The 24,269-nt window shown below is 25.6% G+C and overlaps 11 protein-coding genes across 11 annotated transcripts; 5 read left to right on the forward strand and 6 right to left on the reverse strand.

Annotated features, from left to right (window-relative positions):
* Window positions 1-109: 109 nt before the first annotated feature.
* EHI_012190 (brix domain containing protein) lies at window positions 110-1,171 on the reverse strand (the record flags this gene model as incomplete). The annotated part of the gene is made up of 1 exon (XM_651097.1): window positions 110-1,171. The coding sequence occupies one exon, from the start codon at window positions 1,169-1,171 to the stop codon at window positions 110-112; it is 1,062 nt and encodes a 353-aa protein (XP_656189.1).
* A 162-nt stretch (window positions 1,172-1,333) lies between these two features.
* EHI_012200 (uncharacterized protein) lies at window positions 1,334-2,017 on the forward strand (the record flags this gene model as incomplete). Its single annotated transcript, XM_651096.1, has 1 exon — window positions 1,334-2,017. The coding sequence occupies one exon, from the start codon at window positions 1,334-1,336 to the stop codon at window positions 2,015-2,017; it is 684 nt and encodes a 227-aa protein (XP_656188.1).
* A 78-nt stretch (window positions 2,018-2,095) lies between these two features.
* On the forward strand, window positions 2,096-3,715 carry EHI_012210 (uncharacterized protein; the record flags this gene model as incomplete). Its single annotated transcript, XM_651095.1, has 1 exon — window positions 2,096-3,715. One exon carries the CDS (start codon window positions 2,096-2,098, stop codon window positions 3,713-3,715), a length of 1,620 nt encoding a protein of 539 aa, XP_656187.1.
* A 73-nt stretch (window positions 3,716-3,788) lies between these two features.
* On the reverse strand, window positions 3,789-6,914 carry EHI_012220 (protein kinase domain containing protein; the record flags this gene model as incomplete). The annotated part of the gene is made up of 1 exon (XM_651094.1): window positions 3,789-6,914. One exon carries the CDS (start codon window positions 6,912-6,914, stop codon window positions 3,789-3,791), a length of 3,126 nt encoding a protein of 1,041 aa, XP_656186.1.
* A 502-nt stretch (window positions 6,915-7,416) lies between these two features.
* Window positions 7,417-8,916, forward strand: EHI_012230 (xylulose kinase, putative; the record flags this gene model as incomplete). The annotated part of the gene is made up of 1 exon (XM_651093.1): window positions 7,417-8,916. The coding sequence occupies one exon, from the start codon at window positions 7,417-7,419 to the stop codon at window positions 8,914-8,916; it is 1,500 nt and encodes a 499-aa protein (XP_656185.1).
* Window positions 8,917-9,228: 312 nt separating this feature from the next.
* Window positions 9,229-9,875, forward strand: EHI_012240 (Rho family GTPase; the record flags this gene model as incomplete). Its single annotated transcript, XM_651092.2, has 1 exon — window positions 9,229-9,875. The coding sequence occupies one exon, from the start codon at window positions 9,229-9,231 to the stop codon at window positions 9,829-9,831; it is 603 nt and encodes a 200-aa protein (XP_656184.1). The 3' UTR covers window positions 9,832-9,875.
* Window positions 9,876-10,841: 966 nt separating this feature from the next.
* EHI_012250 (uncharacterized protein) lies at window positions 10,842-11,450 on the forward strand (the record flags this gene model as incomplete). Its single annotated transcript, XM_651091.1, has 1 exon — window positions 10,842-11,450. One exon carries the CDS (start codon window positions 10,842-10,844, stop codon window positions 11,448-11,450), a length of 609 nt encoding a protein of 202 aa, XP_656183.1.
* Window positions 11,451-12,183: 733 nt separating this feature from the next.
* Window positions 12,184-12,588, reverse strand: EHI_012260 (uncharacterized protein; the record flags this gene model as incomplete). The annotated part of the gene is made up of 1 exon (XM_651090.1): window positions 12,184-12,588. The coding sequence occupies one exon, from the start codon at window positions 12,586-12,588 to the stop codon at window positions 12,184-12,186; it is 405 nt and encodes a 134-aa protein (XP_656182.1).
* A 633-nt stretch (window positions 12,589-13,221) lies between these two features.
* EHI_012270 (Gal/GalNAc lectin heavy subunit) lies at window positions 13,222-17,082 on the reverse strand (the record flags this gene model as incomplete). Its single annotated transcript, XM_651089.1, has 1 exon — window positions 13,222-17,082. The coding sequence occupies one exon, from the start codon at window positions 17,080-17,082 to the stop codon at window positions 13,222-13,224; it is 3,861 nt and encodes a 1,286-aa protein (XP_656181.1).
* A 1,314-nt stretch (window positions 17,083-18,396) lies between these two features.
* Window positions 18,397-21,308, reverse strand: EHI_012280 (uncharacterized protein; the record flags this gene model as incomplete). Its single annotated transcript, XM_650146.2, has 1 exon — window positions 18,397-21,308. The coding sequence occupies one exon, from the start codon at window positions 21,306-21,308 to the stop codon at window positions 18,429-18,431; it is 2,880 nt and encodes a 959-aa protein (XP_655238.2). The 3' UTR covers window positions 18,397-18,428.
* A 175-nt stretch (window positions 21,309-21,483) lies between these two features.
* EHI_012290 (ubiquitin carboxyl-terminal hydrolase, putative) lies at window positions 21,484-24,126 on the reverse strand (the record flags this gene model as incomplete). The annotated part of the gene is made up of 1 exon (XM_651086.1): window positions 21,484-24,126. One exon carries the CDS (start codon window positions 24,124-24,126, stop codon window positions 21,484-21,486), a length of 2,643 nt encoding a protein of 880 aa, XP_656178.1.
* Between the last annotated feature and the right edge of the window lie 143 nt (window positions 24,127-24,269).

Raw genomic sequence — 24,269 nt, forward strand, 5'->3', positions numbered from 1 at the left:
TTTATTGTTGTAATTTGAAATGAACATATAAATACAAAATTATTAAATACCAATCTAAAATAATCAATTCATTAAAGTGAAGGGAAAAAAATATATTTTGTTGGTTAGGTTAATCCTCTTCTTCCATTTTTTCTAATTCTTCATCAAAATAAAATTGGTCATCAGCATCATCTTCATCATCTTCTTGTTCTTTTTCCATTTTCATACGTTGCTCTTTTTTCTTCTTTTGTTCTTCTTTTAATTTTTGTATATTTTCACTTCTTTGTTGATCAGCTTGTTTTACTTTTTCAGTGTTTTCTTTCATCCAAGCCTCATCATCATCATAATCATATAATCTATATAAGCATTTACCTTTCATGAAATCACTGTTAATAGATAATAAATGTAATTTTAGTCTTGGACCAATATCAATTAATTTAACATAACTCTTTTGTTTTTCAATATTTTCTTTACCCATTTTATTTACAGGTAAAACAACTTTTTCTTCTTTTTCTTCATCTTCATTATTTCCTTCAATATCTTCTCTCTTAGAATCTCTAACACGAATAACATAATGTCTTAATTCTACCATATCAGTTTCTTTATCATAATTAAATAATAAAGCTCTTCTGTATTTTTTTATTTTAGCAACTGATGCTTGAATTGGTGGGAATAATTGTTGTAAAACAATTCTTAATGTTTTTAATTGTTCACCACCTTGATTAAATCCATTCAAAATAAGTAATGGAGATGTTGTCATTTCTGGTGAATTTGGTGGATACATAATTCCTGAACTTTTTTGAATATCCTTTCTTAATGTATATTCTTCTACCTTAAATAAACAAGTAGGACCTCTTGGTAATTTACCAATTCTTAAATGAAGTCCACTTGCTGAATTGGAATAAATCAACATATGTGAAACACACATTTCCATTGCTGCAAATTTTAAGTCACTTAATGTATTTGATGGTCGTTCTTGTAAATTAATAGCAGTTAATGGAAGCATAACAAATCTTGTGTCTTGAACTAATGCCTTACTTGATTTTCCTATTTTCCCTCTTCTTATAACAAAAGATTTTGGTAATTTTTTATATTCATTTTCTTCATTTTGAAGTTTAATTGCTTTGCATTCTTTAGCTGCTTTTTTTGCTGCTCGTTGTTCACGATAAGTTTTTTTACTTGTTTTAGGCATTTTCTTAAGTAAATAAATTCTTTTGTTTTTGAGTTGCCCTTTTTATTATTTTATTATTTTATAATTTATTTTAACTATAAAACATTCTTTCTTTCCTTTTCTTTCTTTTTAAGATTTATTTTTTGATTACTTTTTCTTATTGAACATCTTATTCTTCAACGAATGACTGACCACGAAGAGACATCAACACAAAAAGCAGTTAGTCTAACAGATACTAATGATTTATTCCAATTATTAAATGAACTTGAATCACGTTTCCTTCCAATGAGATCACGTGAAAAAAAGGAAGTTGATATTGGAAGGATTCAACAACGACCTCATAAGATTGGAGAATATCCTGGGAGTGTATATATTGAAATTCCAATAGAAATAAAAAATAAAATAATGGAAGAAACAAATCAATTTAGTCAAGACTTTAAACCTATTCAATCACTTCATATTTCTTTAACAAAAGAATTCAGTTTACGTGAACATCAAATTCCTTTATTTGTTCAAGAGGTAAGAAAAAAAATAAAAAGACTTCCAACTTTTACTATCACCTTTGGTCAATTAGAATTATTATTAAACCCTGAACAAAACACAGAATTTTTATCAATACAAGTAACTTCTCCAGAAATTCTTTCATTGATTGATTTACTTGATACGGTTATGATGTCATTTAATTTAGAAAAGTATTATGAAGAACGTAAAATTCATTCTTCATTAATGTATCGAACTGAACACCTAAAAGAGCCATATGAATTATCTTCCTTTAATAAATGTTTATTGAGTTTTAAACCTGCAACGATAAAGATTAGGTTAGGAGAAATTGTGTATACTTGTGTGTTAGGCGGTTATTCAATGTAATACTATAATCAATAATAAAGTTTATTATTTAATTTATTATAATTTTTTTAAATAGAAAAAATAGTGTTTCTACATTCAATGACAGAAGGAGTAAAACGGGTTTTACCTTCATTTAATATTTTACCAAAAAAAATGAGTCATGACCAAAAACGGTTTCAAATATTTGAAAATTATAATGAAAAAAAAAAGGTAATAGAAGCAATTAAACAACCAGTTAATGAATTAATTGAGCAAGTAGAAAATAAAGAGTTAAAGGCAAAACTTTCAAGAGAAGTAAAAAGTCTTATTGATGAGTTAATACAACAAATCAGTGATCTTAAAAATCAAATAAAAGTATTAGAAAGAAAATATGAAATATATAATATTCAAGAACAAAATACTGTTATTAGAAGTGAGTCACAAAATGATAACATTCCAAAATTAACAGATACAAAAGATAATAAAGAAATTATTCCAATGGAATGTGAAACAAATACAACAGATATTTTATTTGAAGGATATAAAGATACTCCTCAAGTAGATACAGGTTTAATAGAAATAAAGAATAAAAGAAGAATACTTGCTGATAAACAAATTAATGAAGTAGCAAAATGTAGATGGATTGAACAAATGTTTGGAAAAGGATGGGATATGATTGAAGTAAAAAAAGATTATCTTTTGACAATACAAAACGAAATAATATCACATTTAGAAATTGAGATATCATTATGTATTGTTATATTTGATGGTTATGGTAATGTAATTGGATTTGAAATAGAAGGGATGAATAAACTTAATTATTATAATGAAATACATGATGTAGAATGTACTTTATTTTCTCTTTATGATGAAACAAAAGAAGAAATGAATTGTAAAATGTATCGATTAAATGAAGATAATAACATTATTATATTATTTAATAAAAGTGGAGAAACTATATGTAAAGTTAATGTGAATGGAAGAGATATTATTAAAATAGGTGTTCCTATAATACAATTAAGTTCAATTGATATTGAAACAATTAATATTGAGGATGATACTGTTTATAATTCATTTATAAAATTTATTTCACATCAAGACATAGAAAATGAAATTGATATTCAAGGAATGTTATGTTTTTATAAAAAGAATACATTTAATGGAAAAGAAAATGAAGATTTTATAATAAATACATTTAAGAAAGAAAAAGATAAACAGAATTGTATTGATGATGAACAACAAGTAGATGATATTTTAATTACTATTATTCAAGAAATGTCAGAAAAAAGTGAATGGGAAATGATATTTTCATCAAAAACAATGAAAGAAACAAATAAAAATTTTAATGAAATAATAATAAATCAAAAGAGTTTGTTAATTAATTTACAAACAAAAGAAAAAGAATGGGTTTGTATTTATATTGAAGATAAAATAATAAAAAAAGAATTTAACCAAATAACAAATCAAACACATTTTATTTATTCAACAAAAACTAAAAAAAAATATCAATTAAAAGATAACATGATTATTTCATTTTCTCTTCATGATAATAATTGTTCATTATTTACTCTTGGAAATAGAATTGGTTTTATTCATATAGCAAAAACGAAAAATAAAAGATGTTGTGTTTCAAGATTATCTGAATTATATAAAGAAATGAATGATAATGATTTATTCAATATTTCTTCTTCTATTAATAAATTTGAAATACATCAAATTATAATTCTTAAATTGAGTTAATTGATTTTATTTTATTGTAAAAATATTAATTCATAAGAGTAAAAATAATTCTCTTCAATATAAATGAATTTAATTATAAATTTGATTTAAATAATTCAAATTTTTCAGTTCTTTGTTGTATAAATTGTTCTATATCATTCACGTCGATTCCTTCATCTAATTCTCCATGTTCACCAACATTCTCAATAACATTTACCATTTTATCACAAACTTCAGAAAATTGAGGACGGTCTTCAAATGAATGTGCCCAACATTCAGTAATTAAAATTTTTAATGGTTGTGGCATTTTCATATCAATTTTAAGTCTTTCTCCATTTTCAACAAATCTTTTAATATCAAATAAAGACTTAAATTCTTTGTAAGGTTCATCTTGATAAAATATTTCCCATGCAGTAATTGCAAATGAATAAACATCTCCTGCAAATGTATAATGATCATGATAACATTCTGGTGCTAAATAAATTGGTGTACCAAGTCCTTTATCTGTTAAATTATTAGTTTTTTTAGTAAATCTTGAAGTACCAAAATCTGTAATTTTAATACAACAACTTGAATCAGTATATAAAGAATTAACTAAAAGATTATCAGGTTTAAGGTCTAAATGCATAATTCTATTTTCATGTAAGAATTCCATTCCTCTTGCAGTATCAAATAACATTCTAATTTTTAATTTATAAGGTAATCTAAGATAATTTGGTTTATTTTTTCTTAAATATTCACCTAATGATCCTAAAATAAAAAATTGTGTAACCATTGATATTTGTGGTATATATGTTATTGATCCTATATAATTTGCAATAAATGGATTTCTTAATTTACTCATTACTTCACATTCATTTATTACTTCATTCTTTAAATCATTCATTTCTTCTTCTGTTAAGTTTTCCCATCTAAAAACTTTAATTGCTACTGGAACACTACGATATTCTCCAATATATACTTTCCCCATTGCTCCTTCTGCAATTGGTTCTTCTGATATATTTAGTTCATCCATATCAATATGAGTAGAAGATGCAGCTTCAGTAGCAATAACAAAATTACCATGACAATGAAGAGGAATATTTTTTAATTCTTTTTCCATTTGTAATTGATCACTTTGACTCCAATCATTAAATGTTTTTTCTTTTAATAACTCAACAATTTTATTAAGATACCTTCTTGATTTACTAAACCAAACAGTATAAGGGATACATACATTTTTTATTTTTGTAGTACAATGAAGAGTCATAAAAACAACAATATCTGTACTTCTTTTTGGACCAAGAATTTTTACTTGAGGATTAAAATGAAAAACATATTTAGGATTATTTGGAGTATGAAAAATAATCATCATATCTTTCCTTTTTGATAAATTCTTTACATGTATTTCTTGATATCTTGTTTCAAATATTTCCGTTGGAATTTCTGAACGACCAAAATCAAGACTTAATGGTGTAATTGAAAATTTAAGACTTTTACTTACTTCAGGTGAATATCTTTTTGATCCACTAATATACATATAATATGGAGGTTGTTGACTTTTCCATATATCATCATTAAGAAGTAATTGAATAGAATGTGAGAATTTATAAATAATAAATATAATGATTATGAGAATTATAATGAATAAAACAGCACAACACCCACAAACTATTCCTGCAATTGTTCCTGATGATATTTTTGGTTGACACGATTGTTGAATATTAGAAGATGGAATATATTTATTACTTTGACATTTACAAAATTCATTACAATATTCTCCTCCATCACAATCTTCTCCTTCATCTCTCATACCATTTCCACATGTTTCAAGAATACATTTTTCATTAAATAATTTATATCCTGATTTACATTTACAATCTATATCACAATTTATGTCACCATTAAAACATTCTATTGTTTCATCTTTAATTCTTGATGTACAATTATAAGAAATACATCGATGATTAACTAATACATATCCATCTTCACATAAACAATTTTCAGAACAAGAAGAACTTCCAAAATAACATTGATTATCTCCTTTATTAGTACTTGGTTGCCATTGATTATTATAATAACATAATAAATGACAATCACTTCCACCATATCCTTCTTTACAAATACATTTTTCTTCAGATATTGAACAATATCCATTTCCAATATCATTATGACAATTATTTGGACAAATAACTCTTAAAGATACATATATATCCAAATTATGTTCTTGAGTAATAAAAGTAAATTTTCTAACTCTATGTGATGGTTGAACAAGAAGAAAAATTCCAATATTTCCATTTACGGTAACATAATTCCAAAATTGAACACACTGCTTATCATCATTTTCATCCCATTCATATTCTTCAACATAAAGTATTCTATTTTGTCTTTTAGTTGTCATTAACATGACTGCACTAATATTAAATTCATATTCTAAATCAATCATTTTACCAAAAATATGTGGCATACACACTGGATATCCAAAATATCCTTCTGATGCTAATGGTAATTGAACAGTTCCTGTTCGTTTAACTTCAGCAAGCATTTCAAGATTATCTCCTGAAATATAATATCTTACTCGTTCTGTTTCACTTTCAGTAAAACAAAAAGAAAATTTTAAATCAACTTCTTCTGTTAAAGAGAAAAAATAATAATATATTGTGTCATCATTCATAAACATTTGTTTTGGCATTTGGAAATGAGGATAAAGTACACTACCTAAACTTGACTGTCCAACACATAATTTATTTCCATGGTGTTGAGAAATAATATTAATAGTCATAGTATAGTCAACTGAATCTTCTTCTCCATTAAGGTCAGTTACTGTAAAATCTAAATAAATAGTATCATTCTCCATTGCCTTAGAATCAAATTTAACCCAAAATCCTTGAACATAACCTCCATTCCCACAAGGAGCTTTTCTATATGGTTTATCTTTAGTAAAAGTATAGGTATAACGTTCATCTAATTTTAACTCTATTACGTCTGTTGGTATATTATCACCATCATATACTAACGACCGTTTTTCACATCCATTTACAGTCATTACATTAAGAGTTGTTGATGTTGAATCAAGATTATCATTATCACAATAAAAACATGACCCATCTTGTTCATATCCTTCTAAGCATAAAGGACATGTATATTCTGCAATACAATTTGAAGAACTGCCACATCCAACAGAGCAATTATACTGACTAAAACCAGTATAAAATAATTGAAGGAGTATCAACACAATCATTGGAAATGAATTTTTATTTAATCTTAAAATACAAGTATATCTTAATAACACATAGAAAAACTCCTTTTTATTAAAATTTTATTCTAATAATACTATTATTTTTCATATTATTATTTACAACAATTCATGTTTTTCACATCAACTACGGTTTTTTAAAAAAAACTCGATAAATAAGATATTAAAAAATATATTACAAAAATATTTACCACATTTTGTGTTTATATTTAGTGGTTTTTCTTTTTTTTTTTTGAAAGTATTTTTATCTAAAAATATATTTAATGGTGAAGTTTGACGTGTAATGTAAAAGTAATAATTCTTCTAAAAAAAATAAATACATTCAAATGACTTCCAAGATAATTTTACAAAAGAAGGAAATACTATAAGAGAGCATTTAATTAAAAAATAATAATAAATAATTATTATCTTAATAAAACAATAATTTTTCAAAGTTTTTGTTTAATGGAACCAATAAGAAAAATTATCTAAAAAATTTGAGTTTGAGATGAAATTAAGTATTGGATATGATATTGGCAGTTCATCAATAAAAGGGTCATTAGTTGATATAGAAAGTGGAACATCTTTAATAACTGATTATTATCCTAAAAAGGAAATGAAAATTTTATCAAAACAAGATGGATTTGCTGAACAAAATGTAGAAGAATGGTGGAAAAATATTCAACAAGTTACTCAACAAATTGTTTATTTTATCAAGGAACATGGACTTTCAATTTCCAATATTGTTTCAATTGGTATATCTTATCAAATGCATGGAATTGTTTTAATTGATTCTCAAGGAAAAGTATTACGTGATGCAATTATTTGGTGTGATTCAAGAGGTGTATCATATGGCTATGATGCAGAACAAAAACTTGGACATGATTTTTGTTTAAAACATTTGTTAAATCTTCCTGGGAACTTTACAGCAACAAAATTAGCATGGATAAAAGAACATGAACCAGAGATTTTTAATCGTATTTATAAAGTATTACTTCCTGGTGATTATATTGCTTTTAGAATGACTGGTAAACCAACTACAACACAATCTGGATTATCAGAATGTATGTTATGGGATTATAAAAGACAAGAAATATCTACTGAAATGATGAATTGGTTAGGATTAAGAAATGACCAACTTGGAGATATTGTTCCCACGTTTGGTGTTCAAGGTAAATTAAGAAAAGAAATTGCAAATGAACTTGGATTAGTTGAGGATATTCCTATTACTTATAGAGCAGGTGATCAACCAAATAATGCTTTTTCATTAGGTGTATTAAATCCAGGGGAAGTTGCATCTACAGCAGGAACATCAGGAGTAGTTTATGGTATAACAGAGTTTCCATTATATGATGAATTATCAAGAATTAATACATTTATTCATGTAAATAATTCCCAATTTCAACCTAGAAATGGAATATTATTATGTATTAATGGAACTGGATGTTTATATTCATTTATTAAGAAATTACTTGATAGTGATTATAAAGTAATGGATGAATTAGCTGAACAAGTTCCTATTGGAAGTGATGGTCTTGTTATTCTCCCATTTGGTAATGGGAGTGAAAGAATGTTACAAAATAGTTGTATTGGATGTTCTATTGAACATTTAAATTTTAATGTTCATACAAAACAACATCTTATCCGAGCATCACAAGAAGGAATTGTATTTGCCTTTGCATATGGAATTGAACAAATGAGAAATATGGGAATGTCAATTACTACAATTAAAGCATGTTATACAAATATGTTTCAAAGTAAATTATTTGTTAAAACATTATCTGCAGTAACAAATACAACAATTGAACTTTACCAAACTGATGGTTCATTAGGAGCAGCATTAGCAAGTGCAGTTGGTAGTGGTTATTTTACTTCATTAAACCAAGCATTAAATTCATTAAAAATGGTTGATAAATATACTATCCCAAAAGGAGAATGTATAGAATATTGTCAAGCTTATTCTCATTGGAAACAAGTTTTGAATGAACATCTGTCACATAATTATTAATATCTTTCAACTTGAATAGAATTTTTTTTCTTTTTTTTTTTTGATAAATCCCATTTTAAAAGAAAAAAAATCTAAAATAAAAAGAAAAAAAAATGAATTGTTGAAACAACAAAAAACCAAAAAACTCTCAACTAAGAAAAAATAATAATAAATTATAATAAAATTTATTATTTATATAATAAAAAGAAAAAACTAAAAAGAAAAAAAAAAAAAAACGAAAATGAGACAAAAAAATATAGTTTGATAAATAGTAAATAGAATTATAAAATAACTAGAAATTAATGAACTAAGTTTCACTCAAAACAAAAAGAAATGTCAGCTGCACCAACAGATGCTAAAAGTGTTAAATTAGTTGTTGTAGGAGATGGAGCTGTTGGAAAAACATGTTTATTAATTTGTTATACAACTAATGAATTTCCAAAAGATTATGTACCAACTGTATTTGATAATTATATGGCTCCAATGACTGTTGATGGAGAACCTATTAATCTTGGACTATGGGATACTGCAGGACAAGAGGACTATGAACAATTAAGACCATTGTCATATCCAAATACTGATCTTTTCTTATTATGTTTTTCAGTTATATCAAGAACATCATTTAATAATATTTCATCTAAATGGTTACCAGAAATTAAACATTATGAACCTAAATGTAAAATGATGGTAGTTGGAACAAAGACTGATTGTCGTAATGATGAAGCTATGATCAGAAAATTAGCTGATGAAAACCAAAAACCAATTACAACTGAAGAAGGTGAAAAACTTGCAAAAGATATTAAAGCCATTTGTTATATGGAATGTTCAGCTTTAACTCGTTCTGGACTTAATCAAGTATTTGATGAAGCAATTCATATTGTTTTGAATAAAAATCAATCATCAAAGAAGAGTTCTAAGAAATGTGCTTTGTTGTAAGTTCATTCCAACCGTCTTATCGGTAATTTAATTGTTCTTTGTGAGTAATTATTATTCTTATTTCTACATTTTGAAGATAAAAATTTTGTTATTAGGAATTAATTATATTATTTCTTGTTTATTAAAACAAAATCCTTCTTATAATGTCAATATCTTTATACTTACTGAGTTTATAATTGTTTTTATTCTATTACATTATTCTGAAATATATTCTATTGGTTCTTCTTATTATTTCAAATATCATAATATTGCAATGTTTTATTTATGTTTTTCTTCAAAATTTTTGGAATGGAATGAAAAACATAAAAAAAAGAATGTTAGAACCTTGATTATAAAATAGAGGATGTTTGTCTATTACTCTATAAACTACTTGAGTTCTAAATAAATAAAAGTAATTAACTTCACATATGAAATATGAAGATAAAACTGAGATTTAAAAGATTAAATGAAATTCATTAAACAATATAAGAATGAAGGGAATTAATATTCTTTTAACTCCTTTGAAGGTTCTAACAGCATATTTTTTTTTTAAGTTTCATTCAATTTAAAAAAGAAAACTAATTTCACTAAAACTCCGCAGAGAAAAACAATAAAAATATTATGTATCTTTTATTCATTAGTTGATTAAAGGTGCAGCGAATAAAACGAGACAAAAAAAAATTGGAGAATGATTTGAAATAGAAAATGATAATCATGAAAATGAAGAAAAAGAATAAAAAGGAAGAATATTGGTAAGATTGGTAGCCAATAGTTTCTTGAATAAGGTTGGAGTTATGGTTTTGGATAGCACTCGAAATTCTAAGCAAACTAAATGGGTTAAAAACCAAAAAAAAGAGAAGGCAGCATTACTTTCTATGAAAAAGAACTAAAAATAGTGGAAGTTTAAAACTAGTAAGAAAGTAAGGGTTAGTATAATTTCTTTGATGGAGCCTGACAAATCATCAAACTAAAATAGAATTCTAAAAAGTATTTAAAGGTAATAAACTTTTATTTAAAATCACTATTTCATAATGTCAAGAACAACTAAAGTCCAAAAGAAAAGTGACTCCGAGCGTCTCTGCGAAAAATACTTTGAAATTCGAAATTACTTAATGTGTCAACAAGGAGTTCTTCTACTTCTTTTGAACCAACACTTTGATATTACCATTACAAGACCAACAAAGAAATCATTAGTTACTGGACAAGTTATTAAAGTTAAAACTCTTAGAGACAAATTTGCTGAAGTTGATGTAGTAGACTTTGTTGAAGAACGTTGTAAAGAGAAAATGAGAGTTGATGTAGCTAATGGAATAAATGAAATAAGTGCATGTAGAAGATACACTAATAATAAAATAGCTGAAAATCATCATCTTCTTCTTGATATGTTAAGAATGTATGGAATTACTTTTAATACAACATTTTCTTCTGGAAAACACAACTCTACAAAATTAGAAACAATTAGTGAAATTTTCATTAATTCTAAAGTCCTCTTCACTAAAAATCAAATTAAAGCTATAGGTAAAGAAATTAATAACTATTTCTTTAATCTTGTAGATAAAGAAAAAGAAGTTATTTTAGAAAAGAATAACCAATTTCTTCAATCATTTAGTATATATCACCAGGATTCTTCTTCGTGTTAATTTATGTTTTGAATATATTTTTTATGTCTATTTTTTTTCAATGAGAAACATTGGCATCACAAAATTTAAGTTAGTTTGATAATACTTTTTGAGTCTAATTTTTTGCTAAAAATGGTTTTTCATAAATAATGAATTCTAAAAATATACAAGTAACGACAAGGCAGTTATTCTATAATTCTATAATTGGTTATTGTATTTTTTAATTAATGAAAACTAAAAGTATAGAAACTTGATATTAAAATCCCATTTGCAAGTCTTTTTTATCCTCTTTATTTGAGTTAAAAATATTCAATTAACGCATTTTTTTGTAAAAAAAAAAATTTTTTTAAATTAAATTATTTTTAACGACTTGACTCTGTGAACAATTTTTTGTTTAAAGAGTTATTTTATTGATGCATTGTATTGGATGATCTAATATTAAGTGGTTTTATTTCATAAAAAAAATATTCTTATTGAATAATCAAAAAAAAAAATACTTTTATTATTATCATTAACCAATAAATCTGAAAAGCTAAAAATAAATCCATAAAAAAAAAATAAATTTCAACCTTTTTGTTTGTCTCAGAATTTATTTCTTTGATAAATTCTGAGACTAGATCTCCGTGATTAAATGAAATATATTTTTTTGTTTTTCTTTTTCTCCCCCTCCTTATTTAATGATTTATCCTTTAATTTTAATAACTTTAACAATTTGTATTATATCATCTAACATGATTTGGTTTTTGATTTCCCATTATTCTCTTTCTTGGTTTATTACAAGAATTGTTTCTTTATTAACTAAACAAATAGTCTCTTCTTTGGGTTTTCCTTTACATATTATGCACTTAAATTGTGTATTCTCTTTCTTTAGACTTTCACAATACCATTTTATTGGTTTGGATTTAACAATTGCTGTTTCTTTAATCTTTTTTTTCTTCCTCTCTTTTTGACGTTTTCTTTCCTTGTTAAGTTCTTCTGTTAGCCATAGTAGTGTTTGCCTGAATGAATTTCCCCGTCTTGATTTTGTATATTCTTTTTCTACTTTGATTTTCCCATCTTCTTCTTTTCCTTCTATCTCTTCTTTATTCTCTTGTTTTTCTTTCTTGTCATCTTCCTTTTTTTCTGTTTCTTCTTCTGTTTTTCGTTTATCTTTTATCATTTGGAGTGGTTGTTTAAATGGTATTGTGTAATTTGTGTTAATGATAAAATCCCATATAACTAATATAAATCCTCTGTATAAAAGGTAAGTCAATTCTTCCCATAATTTTTTCCATAATTAATACAAATAATACAATCTCTTCATAATATTGACATGGATTTATATGAATAATATATAACACTGTCTCCTTTGCATCATTAATTTTATCTTTTGATAATTCAAACTTTGTGAGGTATTCTTCAATTATAATAGGCTTTCCTATTTCTCGTTGTACTTTACATTCAATACCATCTGCTTTTAGAATTAAATACTACGTTTGCTGTGAGTTTTTATTTTAGTTTTACTTATCTTTTTTATAACTTCTCTAAACAAACTTCATACAATTCAACTCTAAACTCATCGGGAATTGGATATTCCTTTGCTAAATGTGAAATTGTAATAAAACCTTCATCTGCTTTTTCAGGTTGATATAGTTCATTTATTCTTTTTTCTATCTCTTCTTTTCTATTTCAAAAACTTTTTTAACTCTATTAGAAAAAGCTTTTATAACCAAAAAATATATTACTTATGACTGTTTTACTAATATAACATAAAAAATAAAAACAATACTAAATAGTAAGATAATTAAATTAATTATCCATTGTAAGTAGCTGCATTAGTTGCTTCATTATCTGCTCCAACATATTCTGCATTTTCATTAGTTGTTGTAATGGCATTCTTCATAGCTGATGAAACAAGTTGATAAGTCTTAAATAATCCAATAGAAACAACAATTAATGCAACTACGACTGCAACTACAACTACAGCAACAGTAGTTGCAGCTGCAATAGCTCCAACATTATTAATTTCTCCTGCGAGAATACACTCGGTGTGATTATTAAGTTGTTGTGTTCTATCTGTTTGATTCCAAACACGACAATTACCACATGCATCAAGATCATAATATTCTTTATCTGTTTCTCCATACATAGTAAGAACTGATGAACCGTCAAGATATGAACATTGACAATAGAAACATCTTCCTTGATTTGGTGTGATTGTTGGGAATTCTTCTGAAACAGTACATGTTTTCTTTGTGTAAATAGTTTCTCCAGTTGTTTGATCACATGTTGCAGTTTCGCATGGATTTCTTGGTTTTGGATCAATATTTGATCGTTCTGTATCAATTTCCCATTTATGTGTGATTTTTCCATCACTTCCTTTACTCTCAACACATTTATATTTCAAACATGCATTGTTAAGTTCAACTCCTGATTTAGTTCTAAAATGTTCACTATCTAATGATGGATCATCAGTAAGTTGTACAAATTTACAAAGATATGTAGTACCATCACATTCTCCTGTCATTGCTTTACATCCATAATCTACTTCTGTGTTTTGATTACATTTTTCTACATCAGCAATAATTGGACAACTATTATCATTTTGACAAACAGTACTTGCACATTCTACTTGCTCAATTCCTTCTTTTCCTTCAATGAATGCTTTACGTGCATCTTCTATTCTCTTATTGTTAGTGTCACATGTTGTTTTTCCAGTATCTTTACATGTTGTTGTTTTTATTCCATCTTTTTCTGTAATAACAATCTCTTGAATCTTACATTCAATAGGTTGACAATCAAAGTTAGGATCAATAATGCAATTGTTATTCTTACATTTGAATGGAACTCCTCCATTCTTAGTCTCTTCTGCACACAAATCAATTTCTTCTACTTTTTCTTTAGTTTCAGTTAATGAACATGTTTTACATTCTCTTGTTGTTATTTCGTATGTACAATATGCTTCTTTGTCTGCCTCTTTCATAAATTCTTCACTTTGTGGTAAATGAAGTTTATAACTAGTTAAATTGAATAATGAACTGTAATGATAGGTAGCTGTAACATATGCTTGACATGGTAAATAGAATTTATAAATTTCTCCAAAATTATCATCATTAGCTAAACAATCAACATAGGTTCTTGGAATGCATTGTTCATTGACACAATCTTTTGGAATATTGTATTGATATTCTTTTCCATCTTCTAAAGTGACTTTACGTTCTAATTTTTGATCTTTGCATTTCTCTACAAATTTACCTTTTTCGCATACTGAACATGATGGTGTTGGCTTAACAGTTGCTTTACATGTTCCTGTTTTTGAGTCATATGTATATGTTCTGTATGTAGTATCAGCTGGACATGTTAAACTAGAACATTCAGCACAAATATCATTATCTGATTTAGAAGAAGTTTTATCTTTTTCAAATACGCAAGAATAAGAATTATCTCCATTTGGTTGACACTTACCATTAAAGTTTCCACATTGTGATTTACGTGAATCACAATCATCATGATATGTAATAACATTATCTGTTCCCATTGAACAATATCCACATCCTACATTAGAAACATCACCAACTGCTTGAACAACACATTGTCCATTCAAACATGTAGCTGAGTAATATGGTTTACACATAGTTTCAGATTTACCATCTTGAGCAAATTCAATCTTAGTGTTTGAACAATCAACATTCTCCCAATATGTTGTTTTACTTGTCTTATTACATCTCTTAATAAGACATCCATCTCTAACAAGATCTTCTGTACATTCAGAGACAATACATTTTGGTTTATCTCCAGTATAATCACAAATTTCATGTTTACTAGAATCACAATAATTACCATTTTCTACCTTATTACATTTACATTGATTACCAGTTGATGCATCACATTTACATACTGATCCTGTAGAATCTCCACCACATGATGAGTATGTATCACATGATAATCTGTTCTCACACATACCTGTATTGAGATTACACTTAGCTACATAACATGACATTTCAATGTATGGTGATGTTTTTACACATACCTTTTCTTGAACAGTACATCTTTGTTCTGAATCACAAACATATTCTTGACAGTTAGTAGTTTTTCCTGTACACAAATTTCCGTGTTTATATTTCTTACAAAAACCAGTAGTTTCATCACATGTATAACTCCAACAATATCCATCAGAACTTGGTTTTTGATCTGCTTCACAATTAGCTTTTTGTTTACATACTTCCTTTAGATTATTATCGTCATCACAATATGGTACCATGCATTTCACTTTTGGTTCACAAGATGCGTTATATTTTGTAACAACACATCCTTCAAGATCTTTACATTCATATAAACCTACACATGTTGCTGGACATTCTTTCTTTGCTTTTGGTTTAGCTTTAGGCCATGGAATACATGATCCTGTTTCTACATCACAGGATGTATAGAAACAATCATTCTCACAACACATTGGACATGTGCATCTATTCATTGCATCACAAAATCCTGAACATTTATCTCTATCACATCTTTCTGTTAAATTAGCTCTAATTCCTTTGAAAAGTTCATCAATAGTAGTTGATACTTCACTATTACTTGTGAATTCATGATAATGTGGTCCAAGTGAAACAAGTTTCAAAGCACTATATGTAATCTTTGAGTCTTTATTTCTATTAAGAACAACAGTATGAACTGAAATATTCTTTCTATCAAATTCTGTTTCTGCATTAAATTCTGATCCAAGTGCATTGTCCATTAACACAACCATAGTTCCTCTTTTGATTTTCTTGTCAGAAATCATTTTGAATAAGTCATTCTTAGCAATATTAACAAGTGGATCAACTTGTCCTTGTCCTGCTGTGTATTTGACAAGTGTTTCATATTTCAAATCTTTTAATTTAATATTATCAGTTGCATATGAATCTCCTTTAAGATAATAGATTGTTACTCCATCGACTGTTGTTAATTGACTTAAAACGGATAATTTTTCTTGAAGTGATTTAATGACTGTAGAATCAGTAATACCAAGAATAATTGCAAGATGTGTATTAACATTATTCTTATGAACATCAATGATACATTTTGATGTAGTGTTTGTATTATATTGATCAATAAAGTCTTTATTCTCATTGTTAAATGATCTGAATGTAATTGATCTTCCTCCAATGAAATCCATTCTACAAACATCATATGCTTCAGTTTTTGTTGCATATGTCATTTTTGTATTTAAATAAACATAAGCCAATGGTCTTTTAGCTGCATATTTAAAACAAGTTTTTCCATTAATATCTACACTTTCAATTTGTTGTTCATCAACTGGAACATTGTCCCAATCAACTTCATATTTTTCAATTGGATATGCATATTCTTTTTGACAAAAATCTTGTTTATCAAGGTTTTTAATGTTATTCAATTGTTGAGCGTTAAGATTATGATCTTCATTGATAATATATTTATAACATTCTTTATTACCCTTGGTTGTTTCACAAGTAGTCCATACAAAATGTCTCCATGGTTGCATAGCTAAATAATAGAAAACATCATATTGGTGAGTGTAAGAATGATACCATGAACCTGCATTCTTTCCACGAGACATAATACCAAGGTCATAATAATCAATATCTGCTGAAAATTCATTAAGTTTATCTGCAAGACAACATAATAATAAGATATTTAATAATAATAATTTCATATCCTGAATTTTTAAAGTTCATTGAGTTGTTTAAATTATCTTATTTTTCCTTTTGTTTTTCAGAACTTGTTCTATTCTCTTATTTTCTTTTCAAGAGAGTTTATTTTTGGATTATTAACACCTAAAAACGAAATTACTTTTTTCAACTTCTTCCTTTTTACTCTTTTTTTTAAATTATTTCAAATAATAATAAATTATTTCGAACTTATTTTAAAAATAAGGAAATTAAAGTAAAAGTCATCAACGTTTTTCAAACTTTTTTTTTGATTTAAAAAAAGAAAATATTTTAAATTAAAAAAAATACCTTTTTCATATTTTATTACTTTTTGTTTATTTAAATTAAAAATTTTAACATTTTTCAAATAAACCAAGTTGTTATAAAATAGAATTTCTTTAATTATATTCGTCACCAACAAACATTGTTGAGTTGAGACTAATTCATGTCAACTATAATTATTACATAGAAATTTAATTAAATTAAACAGGATATCCTAACTAAAAATAAATAGTTTCATAATTTAAATATTTTCGATGATGTGTTCTTCCTTTTTGTAATTTATTACTTCAATACTCCATTTTTTTAATCCTTTTCATTTTATTTTTTATTTTTTAAAAAAAGTGTTTTAATATTCCTTAGACTTATTTTTTCTAAAATAACATTATTTTTTCTTTTTATCTCTTTTCAACTAACTCTTTCTTTAAAAAATTATGAAAAATACATGTCTGACATTCTATTATTTAATACCCTCCCCTTTTTATTTACAACAAAGTTAAATAAACTGGGGATAGTTTCAATTTATGACTTAAAGAAATAATTTTTGTTGGTGTTATTACCATGTTATAATGTGATGACTTATATATACTTCAATGGTATAATATATGATTTAATCTTCCTCTCAAATAAGATATGATACATCATTTGTTTATTTTATCTTCTCCACAGAATAAATAATGGAATAACTGACTTAATGTTGAATTAATATGTAGGCACTTATCCCAAATTCTTTTATTGCATTGAAAGTACAAATGATAATCGTTCCATTTATCTTAAAGTACTTGGTAAAGGAAGAAGAGTTATTTCTTCTCACAAAAACAAGTTAACTCATTGAATTATTTCTAATTCTCATTAAAACGAATAATAAATACATTTGAAATTTTTAACAAATGAAAAATTATTAAAAAAAATTGATAAATAAATAATAATTTGTGATAAATAAGAATAAAGAAGTGTTAAGATAAAAGACAAAAATGATTGAATAAATTTCTTCAAAACAAAAAGATAAAAAAGGAAAAGAAGAAATATATTTTAAAATGATTGAAAAATTGATTCAAATTAAGAAAATAAATCAAAACTCATTTGCTTCTTTTATTTTATTAAGAGAAGAAGTAGTAGTAGGATTTCGTTTGATGAACATTGATTGAGACTTAGTAAATGAAGCTGACATAGGCATAACTTTCATTGATTGAGTTTCTCTTTTGGGTAATGGATGTAAAGGTTTTCTAATAGGTTTTTCATCTTGACTGACTAATTTAAAAGCATCATCAAAAGAATTTAATGAGTCAATGTTATCCATTGTAACATCACCCATAACAGAAGGTTGTTTTTTATGAGTTAAAAGAATAGAGGATTTAGGTTTATCGTCTTGAGTTTTCTTTTGAGGTCTTTTTCTTTTTGGAGCTTCAGGTTTAGGTAAGAGATTTTTAAATAATCCAAGGTCTTGAATTAGATAAAGGACACTTGACCAAGAAATACTAAGAATATAAGAAATAACAGAGTCAATCAAATAAGCATAACCTATTTTATTTAATGAATAAATGATACCAATAATAATTAAAGTTAATGCAAGTAATGTAGGAGATTTAAATACATATACTATATTATCAAATGATAAAAATGCAATTAGAAGAATTAACCACATTGGAGTTTTTGAATGAACAGTAATAGCAGCAAGTTCTTGTTGTGCTCTGATAAAATTAGATTCAGCCATATTTTGAAATCCTTCATAAATACTAAGTCTTTCACTTAAAGAAAAAAGAACTTTAGTTTGATCAATAGTTCCATTTTCTGGTTCTTCAATGATCATTTTTTTACCAGTTGCAGGGTTAATAGAAATAAAAGATAATTCATCATCTTTAGGATCCATTCTAATATAAGAAAATAAGTCAAGAATTTTTTCAGCTTCTTCTTTAGCTTTAAAGAATGGTTTACTAAGATCTTCATTTTGTTTCCATTTTTTTGGTAAACCTTCATCGTCTAATCTAAAGATGGAAATAAATTTATTTTCCATTAAATTACTAACAAATCCTGGTCTTTCTAATATTGTAGATCTTACAGCATCAATAATATAAACTTGAAGTTCATTTAATTTTTTTTCAACATCATCTTTATTCATTTTTAATGAATTAATCATTCCATTTTCTAATTCTTGAAGGTTTTGACTTGTAGTTTCAATAACAACTTTTCTAACTTGTTCCCACATATTTTGATTTGATTGTTCAAATAAAGGAAGAAGAAGTGGTTTCATAATGTTTTGTAAATGCTTTTTAAAATGAGTCATTAAAGCTTCAATAAGGTCTCTTCTTCCAATTTCATATAATTTATTAATAAATCTATCTAATGTATTAATTTCTATTTCAAAATTATTTTCAATATTAGAAGGAACGCTTTGAGTTGATATTTTTTCCCATTCATTTTTAATTGTACTATTAAAATCATCCATTTGTTCTGCATATCCAGCATATTTTGTTGGATCAAAAAGAGAAGATTGTTCTGTGATATATTGATTTTTTAAAGTGAAATAACTTGTAGTAAGCATTGTTTTAATATAGTTAATAGCAAGAGTCATTTGAGTTTGAAACAAATATGATATTTCATTTAACATTTTTTCACTAAGAAGATCAGCTTTTTCTTTAACAACTCTATCGAGATATTTAGATGCAACATTCATAAATTCTTTCATTTTTTTATCATATAAACAATCACAAAATATCTTAAAATTATTAAAAATATGTTTTTCAGAATGTTGTAGTTTAATTTCTTCTATTTCTTTTTCAAATTCATTAAAAATATTTTCAATCAATTCATCACATCTAAATCTTGCTAACATTTCTTTTTGACTTGGAAGGTCAAGATCTTTATTAGATTTAATTGCACTCCATACTTGTTTTGTAAATAATGCTAATCCATCTGCTGGAATTTCTTTATTATAAATAGGTCTAAAATAAGTATTTTGATTTTTACAATCAAATCTTTTTTTTAATTCTTTTGCTTCTTGAATAAATAATTCTTTATCATGTTTAAAATGAGGTAATGATGTAAATTCTAAATCAAAAAACTTATCAATAGGTGCACGTTTAAAACATTCTGGGCGTGCAACACTTTCCCAAATTTTCATAATATCTTCTAATAATACACTTTTAGTATTTTCAAATGGTTTTCTTTGATCTCTATCACGAATAACAAAAAGAATTAATGTTTTAGGTGAATCTTCTTTTTGAAATAGTTGTAAATTAAGTTCAAATATATTCTTTAATAATGACATATTTGATGCTCCATATCTACCAACATCATGTGACCATATATTAACCATTAAAACACTACAAACTGATAAACTAAATAATGATATTTTTCTTTCAAATGATAAATCATCTTCTCTTATTGATCCATCTGACCCTTCTAAATCCATAATTATAATATCTTTTCTATCCCCAACTAGTCCTAACCAAACTCCTCTTGTTGTTCTTTGTCTTCCATTCTTTTCATTTAATACTGCAAAGTCTGTATCAAATAAATAATTTAATAATGTTGATTTTCCACTATTTTGTGGTCCAAGAATGCTTAACATATTATAATTAAATCCTAATTCTTTAAATTTTGTATTTTCTTGAATAAACTCTTCAAATGTGATTCTATCTTTTTGGTTTTCATCTGCAAAAATCCCTTCTTGATCAATAATTTGCATACATGGATAATTTTCTTTTTCTTTCTTTTCTTCTTCTTCTTTTATTTCTTCTTCTTCAACTTTCATATTTTCTTTTTCTTCTTCTTTAAGTTCTGCTTTAATATTTTCTGCAATAATATCTTCATCTCTTGTTTTTATTAAATTAACTTTATTCATATCAATCCCTGGTGCTTTTTTCTTTTCTGAATTATTTTCTACTTCGTCTTCTTCTTTTTTTAACATTTCTACTCTCAATTGGTTGTGAAATACATCTGACTCTTGCATATTCTCCTTATTCTTTTTAAGTTTCTTTCGTTTTGTTTTATACTAAAAATTATTTTTTTTTCTTTATTTTTTATTAAAAAATAAAAATAATTGAAATTTTCTTTTTTAGAATTAGGAATATTCGTCATTATTGTCATCATTATTTATTTTCTCCTTCCCTTCTTCCTCTTCTCTTTTAAATTTCTTTCATTAAGCCATTATCATTTTCTGGTGTTAATTCTTCTTGAACTTCATTTCCTTCTTCTTTGGTAAATTCTTCTGTATTGATATTTGTTTGTTGGTCAATATCTTTTCTAATGTAATACAACACATAAGCATTCTTTGAAACAATATTTTCTTTTGTTCCTTCAATCTTTGAAGTGGTTGAGTCATTAAAATCATACCAATCATTTCCAACACGAGCAGATGCAACATAATGTCCACCACCAAGAGAACCCATATGATTAGTAACACCATATAAATTATAAATTGGAGGTGTTGTTGGGTCATAGTGTTTAACAAAACGAGTAAGATCTAATGACTCAATTGGGAAATCAACAAATGTAGTAATTTTATCACGAGAATATCCATTGCTATTACCAAATCTTTTTAAATGAATAATAAGTATTTGATTAGTACTCCAAAGATCAACTTTTTTATGTGATGGTTGGTGTTCTTTACATTTAGAACAATACACTTTATTATTTTCATCCATTAATTCTTCTACTTCAAATGCTTCAAAACATTCTTCAAGAGTAACAGGATCACCATCAATTTGATTATAACGATATGACAATCCTCTGTCATATAAATATTTAAATGTTCCACTATCAATACTTTGACATTGAATAATATTTTCATGTTCTTCGTTAAATTCAAAATACCATTTTTTTTCTTCAATTTCTTGTTCTTTTTCTAATTGTTCTTCTTGTTCTTTTTCTAATTGTTTATTATTAAAAATTAAAGTACCATTATTTTGATTTTCTTTAATATTATTATTCATATTATCTTCTTCATCTTCTTCATCTTCATGAATTTTTTTATTAGAAAGAATAGTTTTTGAGTCCCAAGCATTTACGTTGTTTTTATAAGTATCTTTAAATAATTCAAATATTTTTTCATCAACAATTTCTTTATTAATTGATTTACCAAACACAATTGGTATTCTATATTGTCTATATGAAGCATATTTTATTAAACAATCATAAACAATAAAATCAGATTCATTGTCTTGTTTTTCAATAATACCATATTCCATGTCTTTTTCTAATTTACCATTTGTTATTATTTTTTCAACCTTTTTTTCATATCCAAATTGTACAATAACAAAATTATTTGGATTTGTATTTAAACAAATATCTTTTGTTGATTCTTCAATAATTTCTTCAATGTTTTTTCCTTTAATATTTATTTTAATTGTTTTAGTATTTTGATAATTCTTATCACAAACATAAATTGATACTGAGTTTTGTTTATTTGGAATTGCAAGTGATAAGAATACATATGGATCAAATCTCATATTGGTATTATGACAAACATCACAAATAACTTTACTTTTAAGTTGTGCTGCAAATAAGTCTGTAATAATTGAATCATTTCTTTGTTTATATCTATTCCATTCAGCCACAGCCCATTCATCATCTGGTTCATTATTATAATCTGGTGTTTCAACATATGGTTTCTTTAAAACACGATTTAAATCTTCATGTATTCCATCAATTAAATATGCTACTAATTCTTGTGAATCATGTTGTTGATATCCACTAAATTGTGGTGCAAATTCTCCAATAGCAAATTTAAATTCTTTAGGAGAAATAGTAGAATATCCTGACCAATATTTTCTTAATAATTGACTCCATTGTTCAACTAATTTACCTGATGTTCCTAATGGATTATTTAAATTAATATCTTTTTTCCAATCATCTTTTTGAAAGAATTGAACTAATGGAGTTGTATGAATTAAACATTGAATAGCAGAATTCATATAACATGTATTTCCTAAATTATGTAATCCACAAACACCTTTTATTCCATTTGGTTCTTCTTCATTTCTAATTCCATAATATCCAGAATATTTTGAACTAACATTTGATTCATATGGATAATTTATATTTGGTATTGTTGGTTGTTTTTCAATAATTTGAACATGAACTTTATTTAATTCATTTGAATCAATAAGAATTGATGATATAATATTTTCTAAATCTTCTACTTCTTCTTCTTCATTTTTCATTACTTTAACTTTATAATTTGTAAAGTTAACATCAATTTGAAAGTCTTTTTGTAATTTCTCAATTGCTTTTGAAATAGTAATATTTTTATATATTTCTCCTATATATTCACTTTTATTTTCTTTATGATCAAGTCCAATAAAATGAAAAACAACAGTTAAATGTATTGGAATACTTTCTTTAATAATATGTTCTTGTGTTTTATAAATATAAACTTTAGGTAATTTAGGAAATTTGATATCTTCATCAAAAAATCCATAGAGTGTTTTTATCATTTTCTTATTCTTTTTACTAATTAATAAATAATCTATGTTCTCTTTTACTTCTCCTTTGAGATATCCATTTTCATCACTTAATCCTAATGCTGTATCTATTTTAGGTAATTTATATAATTTTTCCATTTCTTGTTTATCTTGTTCATTTAATGAACTATAAGCAACTGCTGCATCATGAATATTCTTTACAAATGTTATTGGTACAGCAAAATACTTTTTTGTTTTACCATCATGGATACTATTCATATAATTTGTTGGAAATTTGTTCTCCCTTTTAAGATGAGTAATTGCAACATAGAAGTCTGTGAAAGGATTTGTATTGAACCAATTCATACTTATCTAATAATATTTCTATTTCAAGTTCTTCTGTTTTAATCTTTTTCTTTGAGGATTAACTTTACCATTAGAAAAAAAGAAACGAGATAAAAAAAATGAAAAAATGAAAAAATAAAAAAAATAAAAAAAATAAAAATGAA

The sequence above is a fragment of the Entamoeba histolytica genome, genomic scaffold (assembly GCF_000208925.1).
Source record: "Entamoeba histolytica HM-1:IMSS scf_1104750516417 genomic scaffold, whole genome shotgun sequence".
Taxonomy (NCBI): domain Eukaryota; phylum Evosea; order Mastigamoebida; family Endamoebidae; genus Entamoeba; species Entamoeba histolytica.